The 23,496-nt window shown below is 48.0% G+C and overlaps 1 protein-coding gene and 1 pseudogene across 1 annotated transcript; one reads left to right on the forward strand and one right to left on the reverse strand.

Annotated features, from left to right (window-relative positions):
- Positions 1-667: 667 nt before the first annotated feature.
- LOC103107627 (U3 small nucleolar RNA-associated protein 14 homolog A-like) lies at positions 668-4,026 on the reverse strand (annotated as a pseudogene).
- On the forward strand, positions 3,941-18,525 carry PCYOX1L (prenylcysteine oxidase 1 like). The gene is made up of 6 exons (XM_007516384.3): positions 3,941-4,115; positions 8,565-8,771; positions 11,238-11,412; positions 14,176-14,387; positions 17,050-17,190; positions 17,592-18,525. Exons 1-6 carry the CDS (start codon positions 4,025-4,027, stop codon positions 18,251-18,253), a joined length of 1,488 nt encoding a protein of 495 aa, XP_007516446.1. The 5' UTR covers positions 3,941-4,024; the 3' UTR covers positions 18,254-18,525.
- The last annotated feature ends 4,971 nt before the right edge of the window (positions 18,526-23,496 follow it).

Raw genomic sequence — 23,496 nt, forward strand, 5'->3', positions numbered from 1 at the left:
AAATTGAGGGATACAGGGGAGAGAGTAGGAGAGAGATACACTTGAAACATTACTTCACTGCTCATGAAGCTTTTTCCCTGCAGGTAGGGACTGGAGGCTTGTTTTTGTTTGTTTTGTTTTGGGGAGGGTTAAATTAAGGGATTATTATGGTCTTATCAATGTTTTCATTTTTATAACTAAATAAATTTTAAAAAATAATTTAGGGACTGTTTTGAGTCTATCAAAGTGAACTTTATTCATCTACCACTTTATTAGCATTCCAGTTTGACCCTGTAAAAACTAAATCAATACTTTATTAGTGAAAGAAATACACAGAGATCAAAACACTTCTCAGCTCTGGGTTATAGTGGTGCTGGGGATTGAACCTGAGACCTTGAAGCCTTTGACATGAAGGTCTTTTTGCATAACCATTATACTGTCTCCCCAGCCTCGTTATATTTTTTGAAAGATTTATTTATGATAGAGAACCGGAGCATCACTCAAGTATTTGCAATGCCAGAGATTGAATTTAGGGCCTCATGCTTACAAGTCCAGTCTTAGCCTCTGTGTGACACCTCCTGAGCCATTGACACCGTTAGTGCTCAGCTTGGGATGCTGGTTCTGGCACCAAGATGTTAGTCCTCCTGTGTGTATATATATATATTTTTTTTTCTTCAGCTGTTTTTTGTCATAGAGGGTGAGTTGTTTTGGATTCTCCTACAAGACAGAGGTCTGACCTTGAGGAAGGCTGATACTCCACATCCTCTGCTTTTATAGGCTCACTAATATGCCCTGCTTTGGTGACAACCTTGGGAGTTGACAGCTTTTAGAAGGCTCTCTGGGTGTTCCATGTAGATCCTACAGGGGTCAGGATGGTTCTTTTAAATTTGTGGTGGTGGGTGAGTGGAGAAGGAAGCACTCAGACCTGGTGGGCTGCAATGTGGATGTTTCGTTTCTCAGTGATAATCACATTTGGCAAGTTCTTGTCTTTTCTTGGAGGACCTTTAGGGACTATAATGAGAAACTGGCATCTCCTCTTGGCACTGGGTTTTAGGTTCACCCCATCCAGGCAAAGTCAGCTCCATGTACTTTGGCTCACTCACCTTCACAGCTTCCCTATTCTCTTGCAAGAGGTCTCTGATGACATCATCCCTGGCAAAAGCTTCCTTGGTCACCTGCTTCTGAGCTCTCTCCTCTTCAACTTCCAGCTCTTCTGTTGTCGTGGGGATTGCCAAAGACTTCACAGAAGGTGATTTTGTGATTAAAAGACTTTTCAGATCAATCATTGACTCTGTTCTTTCCCTCTCCTTGCGGGGTACCAGACTGATCACTTGCATTCCTCTCTAATGGCTGCCTTTCTGAAGCCGGCCTGGGAATCTCCTTATTTTGAAAACATCCTTCTCTGCCCAGTTCTTACTTTTCAAGAACCTGTGGTCTCTCTGGCCTCTGTAACTCTTCCTCTTCAGCAGGTTCCTCTCTCTGGATGTGGAGAACTGTCCCTCCTTGCTCTCTGGTCTGATAGTTTTCCTTCTTGTTTTTCTGAGACAGTGTCCTCAATTCAGACAGCACCTTCTGGCTGTTCAAATCACTTGTTCCTTGACTGTTGATCAGCTCAGCATCACGGCTGACTTCAGACTTTTTAAAAAAATGTTTATACTTATTTAGTTGCTCTTGTGTTTTATTGTTGCTCTTATTATTGTTATTGAGGCTGTCATTATTAGATAGGACAGAGAGAAATGGAATGAGGAAGGGAAGACAGAGGGGGAGAGAAAGATAGACACCTGTAGACCTGCTTCACCGCCTGTGAAGCAACTCCCCTGCAGGTGGGGAGCTGGGGTTCGAACCAGGATCCTTATGCCAGTCCTTGTTCGCACCATGTGTGCTTAACCTGCTGTGCTACCACCTGACTTCCCGGCTGAGTTCAGACTTTTTCCTAAGAGATCAGCTTTCTTTGAATTTTTTCAACAAGATTTCTTCCTTTGCTGCTGGCCTTTATACTTCCTCACTTTCAGAAGCCTCCTGCATTACATGTTCCAAAAGTTGTTTGGGTTTCTTCTGAATTTTTTTTATTTCTTTATTGGGGAATTAATGTTTTACATTCAACAGTAAATATAATAGTTTGTACATGCATAACATTCCTCAGTTTCCCATTTAACAATCTGAATTTCATCTTCTCTTGAATCACTCATATAACTCCTAAGCATTCAGGGATTTACTGTCTCCATAGATCTGTATCTCATTCACCACATTAGGGACAAGCTCACCTCACCCTCTTCCTCCAAGGCACCCTCTTTTTCCTTGCTCTTTAGGGATGTCTGGAGTTTCTGTATCAGTTCTATATTACTGACCAACTGTTCTTGAATGGTTTGGCAGGCCTGCGGGTCATATTTGGCCATAATTTCCTTTAATTTTGCCCATTCCCCCACTGTTATGGGGGGAGCTTCAGGCTCATTCACTCCTTCATTCTGTCTATTTTGATTTTTTTTCCAGTTCATCCAATGCTGCAGCAAGATTGACCTGTTGCATCTCAAGCTCTTTCGGGGTCTTCTTTGGCCTTGCCTTTCTTAGGCACTTTGTGATACTTTTTGCTCTTGAATTTCTTTTCTCTTCCAGCCCTGGCCATAGAGTAGGACAACAGGACCTAGATTCTCTGAAGCTTTGCTCTATGCATCTTAGCCTCTTCTAGGCTCAGGGGAGTCAGTAAAGAGTCTATAGCAAGCTTCTTGGCCTCATGGAGAAGGTTAAGCACTTCCTGCTCCAGGGTGTCCTTGCCTTCAAGCCACTGAACATGTGTTCAATGGGGACAATGGCTGGTGGCTCTTTGATCAGGGGAAGAAACACCTGTTTTGCTTGCTGATTCTTCAGTACAATGGGATCCCATTTGGAAAGAGCTTGTGAGGCTTTATTGAATGTCACCTCTCTGTGAAGGAGTAACTCCATGGTCTTCCTTATTTTAACTCTGCTCAGTTGCTTTTTCATTATGGCTAATGAGGATGAAGTTCTAACACGCTTAAGTGGATCTGAGAGGGATAGCTTTTCTCCTGATCCCTCAGAACTGACATTGAACGCTGACACCCACAGACTAGTCTCAGATCTCTCAGTCAATTTCCACCTATTCTTTCCATCAAGGGAAGAAACTGCTGCCAGTAGCTTTTGGTACTTTCGTTCTCCACTGTCCCCCTCATCCTAAGTGGTATTCAAAAGGCTGTCATCGTCTTTTAGCGAACCCTTTATGTTCTATATGTTGATTTACAGCCAGAAAGTTCTTTGCAGCCCTGGCCATTCTCATTTCAGCAACTTGCCTCACATAAGCCAGAAATAGAAGCGGGCATAAAACTGAGAGTTTATATCTTGTTACCTTTCCTCCCCGCTGAGTACAGTATGTGAAATCCTTCCCTTTTACATTTGAAGTTGAAAGCAGACATCAAACTCTATGCAGAAACTGCAAATACAAGTAACAGCAGTCTTGAACGCACTTGGCCTTGTTTCAGTATAAGGATAAGGAAGTGTTTGAGCCGCTCTGGCTGCATCCTTCCACAGCAACCTCCAACACTTGCAGAGGCATCCAAGTGATTTCACATTCCCCCATAGCCAACTAGAAAAGTAGATTAGGGAACCGGATGGGACACTAAAATGGCACGTTACAAAGATCGTAGATCCGCAAAGCTGGACTTGAGCCACTTCAAGTTTTGAAGTCAAAACTTCAGCTCTTCCTGGGGCCTCAGTCTGCAAACAGCTGTGTCCTGGTCCTGATGCTGAGAAACCCAAGCAATAGGCACACCTGCACCAGAGCCGGCCGAGCCGGCCAATAAGGAGCCTATTTCCAGGAGGCGGGACACGAAGATGTGACCAATGACAAAGTCAGTTCCTAGAAAGCTGTAGCTAATGAGATCCTCGTATTGGTGATCGACCGGCAGGTTGTCCAATGAGCGGCTGTAATGGGACCAGGGGAGGCGGGGCCGCCTGGAGCACCCTCGCCGGCGGTGAGCTCAGCGCCTACCCGCGAACCACCCAACCCGGCGTGGCTCCCTGTTCCCTCCCCGCCATGGCCCGCGCTGCCGGGCTTCTCGCCGCCCTGGCCGCACTTCTCGCCGCTGCCGTCGCTACAGGCGGAGACTCCCGGCCTGGAAAAATCGGTGCGGGAAGGAGGGGGGCTGTGCTGAGCTGGGGAAGGCTGCGACGGAAGATTCCCAGCCAAGAGCAGCTGGGGGTGGGGCGGGGTGGGGGAGGGAAGGCAGGTGGCGAGGGAGGTGGGGGCTCCTCTGCAGAGCAGGCGAGAGATCTGACCCTGACAGCACCCACAGGCTGGGTGCTGATGGCTAGGGTGCATGCAGCGCTGGTGTCCCGGGGCTACGTGGGGCGGAAAAGCAGTTTGGGGCTGCCCCGGGGCATTGAGCATCTGCTGCGGATCTGGCCCTTTGCCTGGTGCCCCGATGACAGAGAGGGCAGGACAGGGCGGTGTCAGTAACAACATTATTGAGGGTCCCCTGTGTTGAAAGCTCTATGCTCCGGTGCTTCTTGTCCTAAGAGAGACTGCACAGTACAAGGAAACTAATACTAAAGCCTAGAAACTCCCTGAATACACTGGAGGGGCATTTCGTCCCAGTTTTTTTTTTTTAAAACTCTTGGAAGGTTTCCTAGAAGTAACTTCTAAGCCAAAGCCTCAAAGCCTCAGAGAGAGTAAGAGCCAGTCTTAGGAGAGACTATAAGTCTTACAGTGGGACTTACCCATTGTATGCCCTCCAGTGATTCATTGAAAGCCAAGAGTGGGCAACTTTTAATAGTCATCCATCTGTTTTATTTCTTTGATGTTTTTATTTCAATGTTTTGTTGTGAAAATGTGTCAGTGCACAGCACAGTTGAAAGAATTAATTGTTCAATGGTCATCTGCACTACTACCACCTAGGTTCTGCCATTAACAAAGTGCTGACTTGCTTTATTACCTTCCTGTGGGACATCAATGGGCAAATCCCTTATTGCATTTCAAAAGTAAATTGCAAAGTTTGGGACATGCATTATGCATGTTTGACTAGTGTCCCACATTTATTTACATTATTTTTTCTGGTTACAATGGTTTTTTTTTTGTCATGTTAACTCTGTAAGACTTCCAAGTCCCTTGTATTTTAAAATTCATAACTCATAACAAACCACTCCCAAAAAGCCCCCTAACTCCATGTGCTGCCCTCCCCTCCATTTGTTTCAGAGCTCCCAGTTTGCCCGTTGTTCCAGAGAAGCTAGGGAAGATTGGTGGCTATCTGAGTTTCCAGTCCTCTGACAGGACTCTGTCCACCCTTATTTTTGGACTTTACCCACAGTGATTTTGCTGCAACAGCCAATCTGAGCACCTTGGTGGAGCACCGACCCTTTAAACTCCATCTTCCCACACTGCCTGCTCCTGCTGTCCTCTCTGCACAGAATGGTTCAACTCAGTGCCCAACCAGCTGTTCTCCTGTCTCCTGACTGCTTTTCCACACCTGTGGGCAGAGTTCTCCCCAGGACTCTTTTTTTTTTTCCTTTATTGGGGGATTAATGTCTTACAGTTGCTAGTAAATACAATAGTGTGTACATGCATAACATTTCTCAGTTTTCCACATAACAATACAACGCCCACTAGGAGGACTCTTAAACCTCTTAGCTGCACTTGGTCTCACATCATATCTGAATCTGTCTATCCTCTTTGCTGCCAGAGTTCAGGGGAAACAAAAGCCCCATTTGATCAATCTTGTGCCCTAGTACATCTTACCACCGACCCACCCAAGAGTGGGTGTTAATGTGTGTTGAGTAAGACTGTTCTCAACAAAGTGAGGTCTTTTGCTTCCCTGTATCCCTTGGACAGCTTCCCAGGCCTTGTGGTACCATTTTCTCTGGGGAAAATGGGTCATTTGGCTCTCTGTCCCAAGTGAATAGGACAACACATTGGTTAAAAAATGTGAAAGGCATTCTTGGAAATGGTTTACTCTCCCAGCATGCAGTGAGTACTTAGTTCTTCTTCTTCTAGCGTTTGCCCTTCTTCTGTAGTCAGTCAACAGCGTCAGGTTGAGCCTGATGTAAAGTTTCGAGACCTCCTTTGAATCTGGAGAGGTGGCAGTTGTTGACTATGTGGGTCATAGTCTGTCTGTAGCCACAGGGGCAGTTCACGTCGTCTCTGGCTCCCCAGCGATGGAACATAGCGGCGCACCGGCCATGGCCTGTTCAATAGCGATTGAGGAGGGCCCAATCATAGGTCAAAAGCCGGGTTGACGCTTGCAGGGGTCTGTGATGAGGTGTTTGTTCTTTACCTCAGCTGACTGCCAACTCTGTTTCCAAGAGTCTGGAACAGAGAAGTTCAGTGTAGGCGTAGGAGACCAGATTGGATGACGAGACGTCAAGCGTTGAACAGGGTGGGTGAAGATATCCGCATATATTGGCAGGTCCGGTCGAGCGTAGACGTGGGAAATGAACTTAGATGATGCCGCATCCCGACGACTATCTGGCAGGGCGATGTTGCTAAGAACTGGCAGCCATGGAACCAGGGTGGAACAGATGGTTCCAGAAATTATCCTCATGGAGGAATATAATTTGGAATCGACCAAGTGGACATGGGGGCTACGGAACCATACTGGGGCACAATATTCGGCAGTGGAATAGCATAATGCCAGAGATGATGATCATAGTGTGGAAGCGCTCGCGCCCCATGAGGAGCTGGCCAGTCTTGCAATGATGTTATTCCTCGCACCCACCTTTGCTGCAGTTTTTATGAGATGATTGTGAAATGACAGGGTGCGATCGAGAGTAACGCCAAGATAGACTGGCTGGGCTTCGTGCCGGATTTTCGTATCGTCAAGCTGCACATTAAGCTCACATGAGGCCGAGGCATGGTGTAGATGGAAAACAGATTATACCATTTTTGCAGTGCTAGGGATTAGTCGCCATTTTTTACAGTAATCAGATATCAGAGACATGTCTTTCGTGAGTGTTTCCTCGAGGATGTCAAACTTGGATGCCTGAGTTGCACAGCAGATGTCATCGGCGTAGATGAACTTCCTTGAAGAAGTACTTAGTGAACTCTACTATCTGCCAGCTCTGAGGACATGAGGGACCTGCCTGAAGCCATAAAAAGACCACCTGAGAATAATGCACCAGGAGGTCTAAGCCAACCACAGGGGCAGTGCTCTGTGGGAACACTTGATTTGCCTTAGGGAGGGTGGGCAAGCCAAACTGGAAATGACATGGATGCTCAGCCCAGCAGAGAGTAACAGGGCAAAGGGAACAGCACAGGAATCATGTAGCCACAGAGGAAGGGGAAAAGAAGGTGAAGCGTGGTGAGGACTGTGCCAGAAGCAGGATGAATCAACAGGCTACACCACAAAGGCCTGGTATTGCTACCTTCTTGACAGGAGCTGGGGGCTTCAGGGTTCAGTGTGAGTCCAGTGAGGACAAATTACATCAGACTATGATGATTATGATGGTTGGCTGAGAGGCAGCTGTGTCTTAGTTAGTATCCACAAAGATGGATAGGGTAGCTGTTTAGTAGTTTCACTGCTGGGTTTTGTTTTTTGCTTGTTTGTTTTTCTGCCCTTAAAGCGCTAGTATCTATCTAGATAATGCTTCCTAGGAGCCCTCCCTGTTCTGTGAAAAGATTTATTAATCAATGTCTTGGCTGAGATGTCAGTGGCATGTGAACTAAATCTGCCAATGACAGCTAGGCACAGTTAAGATGGAGGGAGGGGGTGTATCCTAAGATCCACAAATGCCACAAGTTAAAATTTCTCAGCAAGGCATCAAACTAGAAGGGTATATCATACAAAAGAATGGTTTGTCAAAGATGCTGAAATGACTCATGTCAGGTTGGGCCAGACCAGGAGGCAGTTGCCTGCTTTAGCCCTGATCTAGAAAGTAACATGCTTTTGGCTTTTCAGGCCGCATAGTCTCTATTACAACTGCTCACCTCTGCCTAGTGTGGTGGCAGCTACAAGGCATGAACTAATGAAATGCTGTGGCTATGTCCCAGTCCAGTTTCGCTTGCAGATAGAGGCACCTGCCTAGATTTTTGGCCTGAGGGCTGTAGTTTGTTGATCCTGAGGTTTCTGACCCTGATCTACCTAATAGTACCCATCAGGGCCCAGGTTTTCACTAATTTATAGTGAGAATTGGTTTTTATTATTTTTTAGATAGAGGCAGAGAGAATGAGAGAGTCCAAAGCACTGAAGCTTCCTTCAGTGCAGTGGGGGCTGGGCTCAAACCTGGCTTGCATATATGGCAAAGCAGTGCACAATCCAAGTGAGCTAGTTTGCCTGCCCCATAGTGGGATGTGAAGGGAAGGGGAGGGGGACAAGCTCCATCAAACTGAACCAGTTCTTAAATCATCGGCCTGAGTTTTGAAGTTCTTCCCTGTTCTTTAGCTGCTAGCATTGGGGTTTCAGTAGTGTGTGTGTGTGTGTGTGGGGGGTGTTATTTGCTCTTTATTAATAACTATATTGGAAGGCCAGTCTGCAGCTCTCCTTTATGAGATGTCAGAAGCTTATGAAATGAAAGTTCTGGGAAACTGCTGTCTCTCACCCACATGCTTCCTCTCTCTCCTTGCCTGCCTTCCCACCTGCTGCCAGCGGTGGTCGGGGCTGGGATCGGAGGCTCTGCTGTGGCCCACTTCCTCCAGCAGCATTTTGGGCCGCAAGTACAGATCGATGTGTACGAGCAGCAGGCTGTGGGCGGCCGCCTGGCTACCATCTCTGTCAACAAGCAGCACTACGAGAGCGGAGCGGCCTCCTTCCACTCCCTGAGCCTGCACATGCAGAACTTTGTCAAGCAGCTGGGTGAGTACCTGTCCTGAGGAGTCAGATGTAGCACCCCCACCCCCAGCATCCTTTCCCAGATTGCCCAAAGGTCAAGGCCAGAAGGGTCATAGAGCTCATTTTCACAAATGGAACAGCAAAGACCAGAGAGGGCAAGAAACTTGCTGGAATTTGCACAGTGAGTTGCAGAGTTGGGATTAGAACTTGGGTCAGATCAGACTCCTAGGCTTTCCGTTTGCTGCCTCTTAAAATCATAATCATGATGGCTCCCACATGCCCTGGGCTTGCCTGGTCCCTAACACCTAAGTAGGTTCTTCTTCTAGCGTTTGCCCTTCTTCCGTAGCCAGTCAACAGTGTCAGGTTGAGCCTGATGTAAAGTTTCAAGACCTCCTTTGAATCTGGAGAGGTGGCAGTCGTTGACTATGTGGGTCATAGTCTGTCTGTAGCCTAAGGGGCAGTTCGGGTCATCTCTGGCTCCCCGGCGATGGAACATAGCGGCGCACCAGCCATGACCTAAGTAGGTGATATGCAGACACCTCCCTAGCAAGATGGGTGTTTCCTCTGGAGGAAAAGAAGACTCCGAATAGGTTTATATCCCAGCTGAGGTCCAGCACCACAATTACAAATACATCTACTATTACATGCAGCCATTTCACATCTCACTTGTTCCTGCGCATGGGCAAAGCAGCTGTCTGTCCCTGTGTTCTATTAGGACACTGTTTGTAATGTGTGTGTGTGTTTAGCCTGGGTGGTATGCATGGCAAAGCAAGCATACTGCCCTGGTGAATTATCTTGCCAACCATACATACATTCTTTTTAAGGACACACCAGACTACTCAGCAGTCAAAATGAAGCCAAGACCTAGTATATCAGTGAAGTGCTGACAGTGGATAAACATTAAGCTTGGCTCTAGGCGCACTTGGGAGCTTTGACACCAGTATCATTGAAGGGCCACTAGAGGAGTGGACTTTCAGACTGCCTCTTGGGGAAGAGAATTTACTGCTTCTAGGACAGGCATAGGAGGGAAGGAAAGCAAACTGTCTTTCTCTTTCTTCTTTTTTTTTTAGAGGCTCCAAGATACCATGCACACATAATTTCATGGCTCTGGTACATTGGTGTTTTTTATATATATATATATATGTTTTTTTATATTTATTTATTTATTTATTTATTTTCCCTTTTGTTGCCCTCGTTGTTGTAGTTATTGTTGTGGTTATTGATGTCATTGTTGTTGGATAGGACAGAGAGAAATGGAGAGGGGGGGAAGACAGAGAAGGGGAGAGAAAGAAAGACACCTGCAGACCTGCTTCACCGCCTGTGAAGCGACTCCTCTGCAGGTGGAGAGCCGGGGGCTCGAACCAGGATTCTCACGCCGGTCCTTGCGCTTAACCCACTGCACTACCGCCTGACTCCCGGTACATTGGTTTTTTTATAGATAAATAGGACAGACATTATCACCAGAGCTTACTCCAGTGCCATAGTACTGCCTATGTGGTGCTGGGACTAAAACTTGGGCCATACACATGGCAAAGCATATGCCCTACCCAGTGAGCTTTCTCTCTGACCCAAAAATCTGACTTTCTGAGCCTCAGTTTCCACCTTGTTAACTGGGCATAGATACGCCTCTTCCCTTCCCAGGACAGCAGAGGGTGACATGAAACGCTTAAGTCCCAGTTCTCTGGGGGGTGTTGTGTGCACAGTTGCAAGGAGCTGTGACATTCTGTGAGGTCTGCATGAGCAGGGCTGTCATCCCAGACAAACTCTGCACTATTGTCCCTTGGATACTGTGGGTTGATCTCTGAAGTTGCCCACTCGTGGCTGAGAGGATCCCTATTAAAAATATGAGAAATGATATTTATTTTATTATTACTATCTAGTCATTGCCAAGACTTCACTGTTCCAGATAGAACATTGTTTTCAGAAAGAGAGAGACATACCACAGCACCAAAGCTTCCCTCACCATGTGGGGAACTGGTCTTAAATTTGGGCCATGTACACGACAAAGCAGATGCACTGTCCAGGTGAACTATTTTGCCGGCCAGTGCATTATTTTAATGTTCCTTTGGTCATTGACTAGCAAGGCCAAATGTTCCTCCCAGTACCTTATTCACAGTTTATAGCCAAGAAGCACAGATGCACAAACCTTCCTGTCCATACTATCTTTTTTAATATTACTTATTCATTTATTATTGGGTAGAGACAGAGAGCTTGAGGTGGGAGGGAAAGAGATAGAGAGACAAGTGCAGCGCTGCTTCACTACTTGCGAAGCTTTCTTTCTGCAGGCAGGGACCAAGGGCTTGAACCTGAGTCTTTGTACACTGTAATGTGTGCGCTTAACCAGCTGCGCCACCACCTGGCCTCTCCATATTCTCTTTAGTGAACCAGTTCATTCACCTCCTTTTGAAGGCTCTAGGTTTCAGCTTCAAGGACCACCCAGTCTCCCACAGTCCCTCCGAAGGGGACCTAAGCTCCTCCTTGTCTTCTCAGGACTGAGGCACCGGCGAGAGGTGGTGGGCCGGAGTGCCATCTTCGGCGGAGAGCACTTAGTGCTAGAGGAGACCGACTGGTACCTGCTGAACCTCTTCCGACTCTGGTGGCACTACGGCATCAGCTTCCTGAGGCTGCAAATGTGGGTGGAGGAGGTCATGGAGAAGTTCATGAGGTAAGGCCGAGGGTGCTAGGGGAGGGACACTACCAGGCAGCTGAGTCAGGAGGCTGAGGAGGGACCAACTTGACTGTCGGCTTTCCAGATGTGAGGACCCAGCACCCAAGACTCAGGGATCAGCAGCCTTGGCTGCTGTCACATTAGCATTCTCTTTCCCTCTGCTGTACCAACCAGTAACAGCGTGGCTTCAAACTCGGTCATCTCTAAGGGTCCACCTGGGATGTGAAAAAAAAAAGTGGCATGGGTGAGAGAGAAAAGGGGACCTTGGGAGAGTTGGGTACCCAGAGAGTTAGTACCCAGAAGGGCCCCAGTCAAGGAGAGAACCTGCATTCTGCTAAAGCCAGCTGGGGCCATGTGGCAGTGCCGGCCTCGTGTAGGTAGGTCTTCTAGTTTCCCAGAAGAATCTAGAAATGCCAAGTATATTTGAAGTCTCGTGGTTTTTCAATATATGTTACTAACTTATTTTTATATAATATTAATTTCTTAAAGATGTATTTATTTAGAGAAGAATGGAGAGGGGGGGAGGTGGGGAGGGAAGAGAGAGGGAGAGGATGGACCAGGGCTTCATTCTGGCATACGTGATGCTGGGAATTGAACTTAGGACCTCATATTTGAGAATGCAACACTTTATCCACTGTGCCATACCCCTAGGGTGCTATTTTAATATCTTTATATGTATTAATTTAGAGAGAGAGAGAGAATACCAGAGCTTCACTCTGGCATATGAGATGCCAGGGATAGAACTTAGGATCTTTTGCTGCTCTGCCCATTGTACTACCTCCTGGGCTGTGCAACTAAGTTCTCTTGTGAGCCAAATGAAGCAGACATGTAGGCCACATGCAGCCTGTGGGCTGCCCACTGACAAGCTCTGCCTTCTACCACCCCACTGCCCAATTCAGAGATAGCACCCTTCCTCTTTATGTGTGTCCTTCTGTGTCCTTGACCCCCTTCATCATCTCTGGATAACATGGACAGGCAGTGTGTGGACACACCCTGTCTATTCTGGCCCCCAGGGGCTCTAGCTTTCCCGGAATGTCCCCAGGGTCTGAGGGTCTCCTGTTTACTGACCCTACTACAGAGGCCTGGGCATCAGACCCCCAACCTCCTTCTTGGTCTCAGGCTGCTCCACCCCTCCCACTCCCCCATGCTCTTGGTGCCAGGGTCTTGCCAGGAGATCGTGTCCTCACCCTTTCTTCTGTTTCCCTCTCTTGTCAGTTTTTCTCCAAACCTGCAATGTCAAGTTCTTCTTTTTGTAGGTGGTGATATCCACCTGTCAGCCTCACATTCCCTGTAAGATGAAGAACCACATTTTAAAACCTAATTCATTTATATATTTGGTAGGACAGAGAGAGATGGAGAGAGGAAGGTAAGAGAGAGAGTGAGACACCTACAGGACTACTTCACCACTAGTGAAGTTTCCCCCCTGCAGGTGGGGATTGGGAGCTTGAACCTGGGTCCTTGCACATGGCAATGTGTGTTTTCTTTCTTTTTTTTTTTTTTTTTTCTTCCTCCTCCAGGTTTATTGCTGGGCTCGGTGCCTGCACCATGAATCCACCGCTCCTGGAGGCCATCTTTTCCCCCCCTTTTGTTGCCCTTGTTGTAGCTTCATTGTGGTTATCATTATTGCCCTTGTTGATGCAATTCTTTGTTGGATAGGACAGAGAGAAATGGAGAGAGGAGGGGAAGACAGAGAAGGGGAGAGAAAGATAGACTCCTGCAGACCTGCTTCACCGCCTGTGAAGCAACTCCCCTGCAGGTGGGGAGCCAGGGGCTCGAACCGGGATCCTTACGCCGGTCCCTGCGCTTTGCGCCACATGCGCTTAACCTACTGCACCACCGCCTGACCCCCGGCAATGTGTGTTTTCAACTGGGAGTGCCACCACCCAGCTCCTAAAGAGCCACCTTTTTAAAATGTTTATTTATTCCCTTTTTTTTGCCCTTGTTTTATTGTTGTAGTTATTATTATTGTTGTTGCTATCGTTGGATAGGACAGAGAGAAATGGAGAGGGGGGGAAGACAGGGGGAGAGAAAGATAGACACCTGAAGACCTGCTTCACCACTTGTGAAGTGACTCCCCTGCAGGTGGGGAGCCAGGGGCTCGAACTGGGATCCTTTCGCCAGTCCTTGTGCTTTGGCCATCTGCACTAGATGGCCAAACTACCGCCCAACTCCCTAGAACCACATTTTAAACTGCCCTCTAGACACCTCCATCTGAGCCTCCCAGGAATAACCAAATGCAGCATGTTTACATAGCCGCCCAAGCACAGGCAACATGTCAAATGCCAGCCCTCCAGAGATCCCTCAGCAGAGGGTTCCAGGCAAATGCCAACCCCTGAAGTTAGGGGCATTTTTTTTTTAAGGACAAGCAATAAGCTTGGAACAGACTGTGCTAGAAGAGAGAGTGACAACAGTGGCATGAGGCAGCTGCCAACAGGTGCACCATGGGTCCTAAAAACCAGGTCAGAGCCCAGCTGCTGGAGGGGGCATGTGGGGTGAGGGCTGTGCCAGCTGAGAAGAGGATTGTGGTCAGGCAGGGAGTCACCAAAAATGGGTAATTTTTCAGCAGAGCCACTTGGTGAAGCCAGGTCTAGTGTTTGTACCACCTTTCTCCATGAGACAGCCCACAGCACCCAGGGAAATGGCCGTGGGGAGCAGAATGAGCCTCTCACTCCGCATAGGGAGGAGGGACAAGGTTCCCAGGGGGTGGTGTCCCTGCAGCAGGTGGCCTGCACTAAAGCTTCAGCACCACTTGTCTCCTAGGATCTACAAGTACCAGGCCCATGGCTATGCCTTCTCAGGAGTGGAAGAGCTGCTGTCTTCACTGGGAGAGTCAGCCTTTGTCAACATGACCCAGCGTTCAGTGGCTGAGTCCCTGCTCCAAGTGGGCGTCACACAGCGCTTCATTGATGATGTCGTCTCTGCAGTCCTGCGGGCCAGCTACGGCCAATCAGCAACCATGCCCGCCTTTGCTGGTGAGCCCACGGCCTACAGCCTGCCTGCCTGCCTGCCTGCCTGCCTGTCCGCCCCGCCCCAGTCCACAGTGCCAAGAATGGGCTGGGCTCCCTGTAGGAACTTTCTTCTCCTTCTTTATTATCAGTGTTGTTATTTTAAAGATTTATTTTTTTGTTTCATTTTTATTATCTTTATTTATTGGATAGAGACAGCCAGGAATCAAGAGGGGAAGGGAGGTGATGGGGATGGAGAGAGACAGAGAGACACCTACAGCATTGCTTCACCACTCACAGAGCTTTCCCCCTCTGAATGGGGACCAGTATCCTTGTGCATTGTAACATGTATGCTCAACCAGGCACACCACCACCTGGCCCCTAAAGATTTATTTATTATGAGGGAGGAAAAGAGAGAACCAGAGCATCCCTCTGGCACAAGCAGTGCCAGGGATAAAATATGAATCCACTGCTCCTGGAGGCTATTTTTCCCCATTTTGTTGTCCTTGTTGTTGTGCTTGTTGTAGTTGTTATTGTTGTCATAGCTGTTGTTGTTGTTGGATAGGACAGAGAAATGGAGAGAGGAGGGGAAGACAGAGAGGAGGAGAGAAAGATAGACACCTGCGGACCTGCTTCACCTACTGTGAAGTGACATCCTGCAGGTGGGGAGCCCCGGGGGCTCAAAACGGAATCCTCACGCTGGCCCCTGCACTTTGTGCTATTTTTTTCTTTAAATATTTTTAAAATTTTACTTATTTATTTTCATTTTTTAATTATCTTTTTTTATTTATTGGATAGACAGTCAGAAATCGAGTGGGGTGGCCATGTGGTGGCAAACCTGGTTGAGCACACTTACTACAATGTGCAAGCACCCGAGTTCAAACCCCCGGTCTCCACCTGCATGGGGAAAGCTTCACAAGTGGTGAAGCAGGGCTGCAGGTGTCTCTCTGTCTCTCTTCCTCTCTTCCTCCCATTTCCTTTCAATTCCTGGTTATCTCTACCTAATAAATAATTAATAATAATAAAATTTTCAAAAATCAAGTGGGAAGGGGGAGATAAAGAGGAAGAGAGGCAGAGAGACACCTGCAGTCCTGCTTCACCACTCGCAAAGCTTTCCCCCTGCAGGTGGGGATAGGGCATTGTAACATGCTCAGCCAGGTGTGCCTCCACCCAACCCCAAAATTACTTACTTATTAATGAGAGAGAGAATCAGACCATCATTCTGGCAGATGTGATGCCCAGGATGGAAGCAGGATTTCATTCTGAGGGTTGAACGCATTGCATCACCTTCTAGGCCATGGCATCTTTATAGTTTTTTTAAGTCTATTCATTTTTTAGCTTACCTATTTGCTAACAAGAGAGAGAGAGAACGCTCTGACACATGTAATACCTGGGATCGAGCTCTGCACCTCACATCTGCAAATCCAGCACACGAGCCACCGTACCACCTCCCAGGCTGCAATTAATTTTACATTTATCCTGCTCATTAGTTTCTTGTGGTTGCTGATCAAGCCTGTCCCTTTGCTGCTCCCTACAGACTGTCCTCAACCCATCAGCCAAACAATTCTTTTAAAACAAACCGTAGGGCAAGGGTAGATAGCATAATGATTATGCAGAGAGACTTTCAAGCCTGAGACTCCTAAGTCCCAGGTTCACCACCATATACCAGAGCTGAGCAGTTTTTAAAAAGAAAAAAACAGGAGCCAGGTTAAATGCACATAATATGAACGAAGTGCAAGGATCCATACAAGGATCCCAGTTTGAGCCCCTGTCTCCCTACCTGCAGGGGTTGCTTCACAAGTGGTAAAGCAGGTTTACAGGTGTCTTTCTTTCACCCTATCTTCCACTCTTTTCTCAGTTTCTCTCTGCCATGTCAAATAATTAAAAAAAAAAAAAATGTCGGGAGTCAGGCAGTAGTAGCACAGTGGGTTAAGCGCACATGGCGCCAAGCACAAGGACCGGCTTAAGGATCCTGGTTCGAACCCCTGGCTCCCTACCTGCAGGGGAGTTGCTTCACAGCCAGTGAAGCAGGTCTGCAGGTTTCTATCTTTCTCTCCTCCTCTCTGTTTTCTCCTCCTCTCTCCATTTCTCTCTGTCCTATCTAACAACAACAACATCAATAACAACAATAATCATAACTACAACAACAATAAAAGAACAAGAGCAACAAAATGGAAAATAAATAAAATTTTTTAAAAAATTAAAAAACATTAAAATAAAAGTCCTCCAGGAGCACTGGATTCATAGTATCAACACTGAGCCCCAGTGATAACCTGTAGGCAAAAAAAAAAAAAAAAAAAAGCACAGATCCTGTCAGATCTCTGTTAAGGCTCCTGCTTTCCTTCAAGCAAAATCCAAAGTCTACCCAGTGGGCTCCTCCCCACATGATCACCCCTGCCCCACCACTCCGGCCTCCCTGCTGTGTCTTCAGGCTCCAGGCACTGTGCTCCCCTTATGGTTTCTGTGTGGCCCTCATCCCTCAGCCTGGAGCCCTCTCCCCCCAACCACAGTCACAGTGGACCCTCACTTCCACCACGGCATTGTGCATATGCAACCTATTTGGTGCTGCAGCCCTTGCTCTCCTCCTGCTCTTGGGAAGAGTCTGGGCCTGGGAGGCAGGCCCAAGGAGGGTGCTGCTCGGCTCTCCTGCCCATATCAAATCCACAGGAACCCTCTGTCCTTTGTCCAGGAGCCATGTCACTAGCTGGGGCCCAAGGCAGCCTGTGGTCTGTGGAAGGAGGCAACAAGCTGGTTTGCTCCGAGCTGCTGAGGCTCACCAAGGCCAATGTGATCCGTGCCATGGTGACCTCTGTGACCCTGCACAATACAGGTGAGTGGATAGAGCAGGGGCTGTGATGGTGCCCTTTCCAGACTGTACATACACACTTCTCTGGACCGTGGTCTGTGCAGTGCTGGGCAGGGCAGCAGGGCAGTCCCTGACGACACCAGGGGGCGCCATTGTCAAATGGCTGAGCTAAGATGCTGAGACTGCATCCACTTTGAACTTGCTCTCCAAGGAAGACTGAGCAGCAGTCTTGCCCACACTCCCCCAGCTCACGGGCAGTAGACACAGCTGTGTTTGCTGACCTAGTGCTCACCTGTATCCCCACCAACCTGGGCAGACAGGGGACCCTCTACTGTGTCCAAGGTCTCTTTGTGCCCTCAGTGCTGGATCCCAGATGCAAACGGAAAATTAAGTCAACTTTTGTGTTCTCATCTGTCATCTTCTAGAAGGGAAAGCCCTGTATCAGGTGAAGTACGAGGGCGAGGTGGGCAAAGGCTCCGACTTCTATGACATAGTGGTCATTGCCACACCCCTGGCCTCAGACAACGGCAGCAGCTCCATCACCTTTGAAGACTTTGACCCACCCATCACTGTGGCCCAGGGCTCCTTCCAGCACACTGTCATCTCCTTAGTCCATGGCTACCTCAACTCTTCCTACTTCGGTTTCCCCGACCCAAAGCTTTTCCCCTTTGCCAGCATCCTCACCACAGATTTCCCCAATTTTTTCTCTGCCCTGGACAACATCTGTCCTGTCAATATCTCAGCCAACTTCCGGCGCAAGCAGCCCCAGGAAGCAGCCGTTTGGCGAGTCCAGTCCCCCAAGCACCTCTCAAAGACCGAACTGAAGACACTCTTCCGTTCCTATTACTCGGTCCAGACAGCTGAGTGGCAGGCCCACCCCATCTACGGCTCCCACACCACACTCCCACGTTTCGAGCTCCACGACCAGCTCTTCTACCTCAATGCCCTGGAGTGGGCAGCCAGCTCTGTAGAGATGATGGCCGTGGCAGCCAAGAACGTGGCCTTGCTGGCTTTCAACCGCTGGTATCAGGACCTGGACAAGATTGATCAAAAGGATTTGATGCACAAGGTGAAGACTGAACTGTGAGGGTAGCAGGGAGAGGCCAAACCGACTCCCTTCACTGTAGATGGATCACTCACCATGACCAGGACTGGAGAAGCCACATACACCCACCCAGCTGCGTGGAACGTCCTCCCCCTCCAAGGTGGGCCCAGGTGGCCCTCTCTCTGGCCCTTTTGTCTTAAGGATCCTTACAGTGGTCACTTTTTTTTTTCCCAAGGGGAAGAGTAAGAGGAGGAAAGGAAACTTAAATCAGTGTGTTTTATTTATTTTTTTTAAAGAAATAAAAAATCCAACTTAAGCTGCTTCTGGTTTCATTTTCTAAGAATTAGGAATCATTCAAGAAGGGTGAAAAGTCATACAACTAACAATTTTCACTGCCTTACCCTTAAATGAAACATTCATGAGCAATGGTTACTTTATAGATAATAGAAGTGTAGATCAGAAATTATGGAAGTCAGGCGGTAGCACAGTAGATTAAGCACATGTGGCGCAAAGCACAAGGACCGGCGTAAGGATCCCGGTTCGAGCCCCTGGCTCCCCACCTGCAGGGGAGTCGCTTCACAGGCGGTGAAGCAGGTCTGCAGGTGTCTATCTTTCTCTCCCCTTCTCTGTCTTCCCCTCCTCTCTCCATTTCTCTCTGTCCTATCCAACAACAATGACATCAATAATAACTACAACAATAAAACAACAAGGACAACAAAAGGGAATAAATAAATATTAAAAAATAATAATAATTAAAAAAAGAAATTACAAGACAGGATAATAATTCTCATTACTCTAAGCTTGCATATTATGATACTATTATATTTATTTTTAACCAGAACACTATTCATCTCTGGCTTGTGGTGGTGCTGGGGATTGAACCTGGGACTTTGGAGCTGCAGGCCTAAGTCTTTTTGCACAACTTTTTGCTCCCACTGAGCAGGCTGAGTTGTCCAGATAAAGACTTGCTAGACCCCCATCTCTTGAGAATTTCAGCAACACTTGTGGGAGACCCCAAGGAAGAGACCCCAGCAAAGCTGTATAGCTTTGAGTTTCCTAGTGACCAGTGGAAAAGGGGAAACACCATGCCATAGGAATGGGAAAGCTTTTCTTGGCCATCTGGACAGATTGGTCACCCCATTCCTGGGCTGAGGAATGATGCATGGATCTGTCCGGCAAGAAGACAAGATCCCAGATAGTGGTGGTCAGCCCTACCTTATCCCCAAACACACAGCTCAACAGTAGAAAAGGTGTTGGGGGAGTTCAGAGGTTAGCCTGAAACAAATGCCCTAGTCCCACTCAGGTCTTGCTAAGTTTGGTGGGGTTGGGGGTTAAGGGGTGGATAGGATGACATGGAAGCCAGCGGAAAACACTACCCAATGACACTGATGTCACTGTTTTCCTAATAAGAGTCACCAGAATGCACCCAGCTAATTGTGAGTGTGTGTGAGTGTGTGTGTGTGTATGGAGCAGCAAGCCCAAAGTGAATAAACCCTGAGTCTGGAGCTTCTTAAAAGACTTTAAGCCAGCAGGGGGTGTGTGGGGGGGGGGGAGGGCAATCAACTTTCCAGCAGGGGGAAGAGGCCCTCAGTGGCTTTGAAGTTGTCTTAGTGGCAGTAAGAGCCAGCAGTCTTTTAAGTACACATGGCAGGCAGGCACTTGTTGATTGCTGAGATACCCCTCTCAGCTGACACATCAATGAGAATGCTTCTGATTGAAGTAGCAGAAAGCCAAAGTCAAACCCACTTCAGCAATAAAAATGGTTTTATTGGTCACCACGAAAGTTTAGGTCAGGGGCAGCCACCTTCATGGCGCAATTTCCGAACCATTGCTTCTGTTGTGGTCACAACCACCATGAACTCCCAGCTGAACTAAAATCTGGGCTCTGGGTTGGCTGGGCCCCTGCTGAACTGAGCCAGTCCTGGCGGTCAGTGGAATGTCACACACTGACTGAGGACTCACTCAGTCACTGGACCAGCAGCCAGGCATCAGGAATGAGATTCAGCTGATCCACCTTTTTTTTTTTTTTTGAGTGGCAGGAGATGGTTAGCATTCTAGGGATCAAATCCAGGGCCTCACACACTCTCAGAGTGTACACTGCTTGAGCTGTGTGCCTGGCATAAGCTGACTGACATAGAACAGGTAGGTCCCACCCCTGGAACAGAGATTTGCATCCAACTATAAAGTTGGAGGGGGCAGAAAGGCTGTTGGATTAAGAGGTACAATGTTAACCCCTGATTGGAGCTGGGTCCCCCATTTCCCTCAGATCAGGTAAAATCATGCACAGTAGCTCATGGTCACTTTGAAATGGGGATGGCATGGGCAGTGAGTGAGAATGTAACTGGCAAGGCTATCCCCAGACTTGGCCCTGCCACTGCCCCTCCCTGCATCCCTAAGGAGACTGTACACTCAGAACTGCATGTATACGTGTACAGCCTTGCACAGAATCCTAACTGCCCAAGCTGATTGCAGTGATAGTGACTGGGCTACAGAAACTCTGTGTGTGTGGGGGGGGGGGGGACTTCATGTATGCACAATTCCTCTTCTTCCAGGCCACCTTTTTCATTCTTTTTATTTCAGAAAGGAAATGAGAAAGTGATGTGGCCCAAGAGGTGGTACAATGGATGAAACATTGGACTCTCCAACGTAAGGTTCTGAGTTCAGTCCCCAGCATCACATGTACCAGACTGATATTCTGGTTCTCTGACTTTTGTCCCCTTTCTCTTTTTTTAAAATTTATTTATTATTTTTGGTAAGAGACAGGAAATTGAAAGGGAAGGGAGAAGACGAAAAGGAGAGAGAAAGATACTTACAGCACTGTTTCTCAGCTCATGAAGCTTGCCCCCCCTGCTTGTGGGAGCCAGGAGTTTGAACCCCAATCCTTGCATACTATAGCATGTGTGCTCAAGGAGGTACACCACCCCCTGGCCCCACTCTCTCCCTTCTGTATAAATAAACATTTTTTTAAGAAAGAGAAGGAAAAAACATAAGCAAACATTTGTTAATAGAATGGAGAGACAGCACTGCACCATCTCTAGCTTCTCCTGCTGCTATCCACAGTACTCCCATGTGGTGCTGTGGCCAGAAGAGGTGTGTGCTCTCTAGAGTAAACCATCTCCCAGCACCTAGAAAATTCCTTTATCTGGGTAGGCTGGCCTGAACAGCTCAAACCTAAAGCTGACCAGAATACGCATGCTGCCAGCTTCTCTAAACCCAGATCTGAGAGCTGGCTCTCACTAGCTCCCTGCCTGCCAGAAGGATCCAAGTCCTGAGGTGACAGGATAGAGCCTGGGAACCAGCAGGAAACCCCCAAGGACCCTCTGAGAATAAATAAATCATCTGCAAAGACAAGAGGAGCCCATTAAATTGCCAAACAGGGTAGAAGAAACCACAGGCCTCCTTAGCAGTGCTGAGTGCAGACTAGTAGATATTTAGAATTCCTCCTGAGGAGAACTATGGTGTGTGTGTGTGGTGACGGGTAGAGCGGGGGGGGGGGGTACAGAACTTCAGTAGTGGGTACATCGTGGTACTATTACCCTGTAATCTCATAATTTTGCAAACCACTATGCAGTAACTAATAAAATGTCCTCGGGGAGGTGGTACACAGCATAATGCCCTGGACTTTCAAGCATGAGATCCCTCGTTTGATCCACAGCATCACATGTGCCAGAGTGGTACTCTGGCCTTCCCTCCCTTCTTTCAAATACATAAATCTTTAAAAAAAACAATCAAATCACTAATTAAAAAAAAAAATCAAAGCCAAAAGTAAATAAAACATCACAGAAGGTCCACCCATTGGACAAGTGACCCAAGCAAAATTTCAGTAATCTGAGGGACAGAGGAAAAAGGGTGGGGGGTTTGGGTGGTAGCGCAACAGGTTAAGCGCACAGGTGGGACTAAATGCAAGGACCAGCGTAAGGATCCCGGTTCGAGCCCCTGGCTCCCCACCTGCCGGGGAGTCGCTTCACAAGCAGTGAAGCGGGTCTGCAGGTGTCTATCTCTCCCCCTCTGTCTTCCCCTCCTCTCTCCATTTATCTGTCCTATCCGACAACGACGGCATCAATAACAACAATAATAACTACAACAACAATAAAAAACAAGAGCAACAAAAGGGAAAATAAATAAAAAATTAAAAATATTTAAAAAGAAAGAAAAGAAAAAGGGTGGGTGAGAAAAGGGAAAGGAGTAGGAATGCCTTGCCTCTGACCCAGGTTTGAGATATAGAGAGGCAGATCTTGGGCTCCCCCTAGAGGCATGTGTGCATGCATACATGCTGTATTCACCAAGCCCTGCACCCCGCTTCTGCACGGACTCTGCCAGGTGCAGGTAATGCAGCACTGAAGAGAAAGGCTCTGTTTCAATGGAATGGGAGTTCCCTCACCAGAGAGTGGAAAATATGAAACACATTTAGATTCAGCCCAAGGGAGATTCTGGGGGCACAGAGCAGCCCCAGTTCTGTCAAAGGCCAGCGCTCTCCAGTGCTGCGTTCAGCCAGGATGTTGAGCTGGCCAAGCTGCTGAGTCACACAATGGGAACACAGGGAAAGACCCTGGAGACCCCAAATCCCCTCCGCTCCTTTCACAGAAGGAAGAACTAAACCCCCAGAAGGAAGAAAAAGCAGCATCCACGTAGCAGTGCTTGCCACTCATTGGGCATGTCTCCGTGCCTCAGTCCTGGTGGGCGGAGCACAGGTCACCCCACCCGGATGAGGAGCTTCCCCCAGCCAATCCTTGCACCCTAAAGCACATGGGGTCTCCAGCTCTCTTCTGAAGCATCCCCCACCCACCCAGCAATTCTTCCTGCAGCTCAGATCTTCCCACGCATTCACCCCACCAAAAAAAAAAAAAAGGCCTTGAAGGCTGTGACTTCCTTGTAGGCATTTACAATCTGGAGAGCAGACTGGGGGCGGGGGGGGGGGCGGTAAGGAGAGGGTGTTCGGGAACCAGCAATCCCCCCCTGGAATGGAGGCATCAGTGTGGGCTGTCTCATGAAGTCTTTTTGCCATGTGTTTGGAAGTGGGCCGAAGCTCCCTGGGGTAATTTTAACCAGTATCCACTCTAGAACAATACCAAAAAAGGCAAGCTACTTAACCAGCTCAGACAGGCACAGACCTAACCACTGCTCATTCGCGAAATAGGCGCTTAGAAGCAGTCAGTGCTCAAGCTGCTCCTGCAACCAAATGAGAGCGGCCAAGTGTCCCTAGACTGGCGGCTGGCCCTTTCCTTGAATTTAACTCTCAAGTGTCAGCTATTCTTACCCTCGGAAAATACGGAACCCCTCAGCTG

This window comes from Erinaceus europaeus, chromosome 2, assembly GCF_950295315.1.
Source record: "Erinaceus europaeus chromosome 2, mEriEur2.1, whole genome shotgun sequence".
Lineage (NCBI taxonomy): Eukaryota > Metazoa > Chordata > Mammalia > Eulipotyphla > Erinaceidae > Erinaceus > Erinaceus europaeus.

Bases quoted from the DNA above. Each gene is read 5' to 3' on its own strand.
- PCYOX1L (XM_007516384.3), top strand. From the start codon at position 4,025: ATGGCCCGCGCTGCCGGGCTTCTCGCCGCCCTGGCCGCACTTCTCGCC. The intron at 4,116-8,564 runs GTGCGGGAAGGA...ACCTGCTGCCAG, and splicing joins CTCCCGGCCTGGAAAAATCG to CGGTGGTCGGGGCTGGGATC. The intron at 8,772-11,237 runs GTGAGTACCTGT...TTGTCTTCTCAG, and splicing joins GAACTTTGTCAAGCAGCTGG to GACTGAGGCACCGGCGAGAG.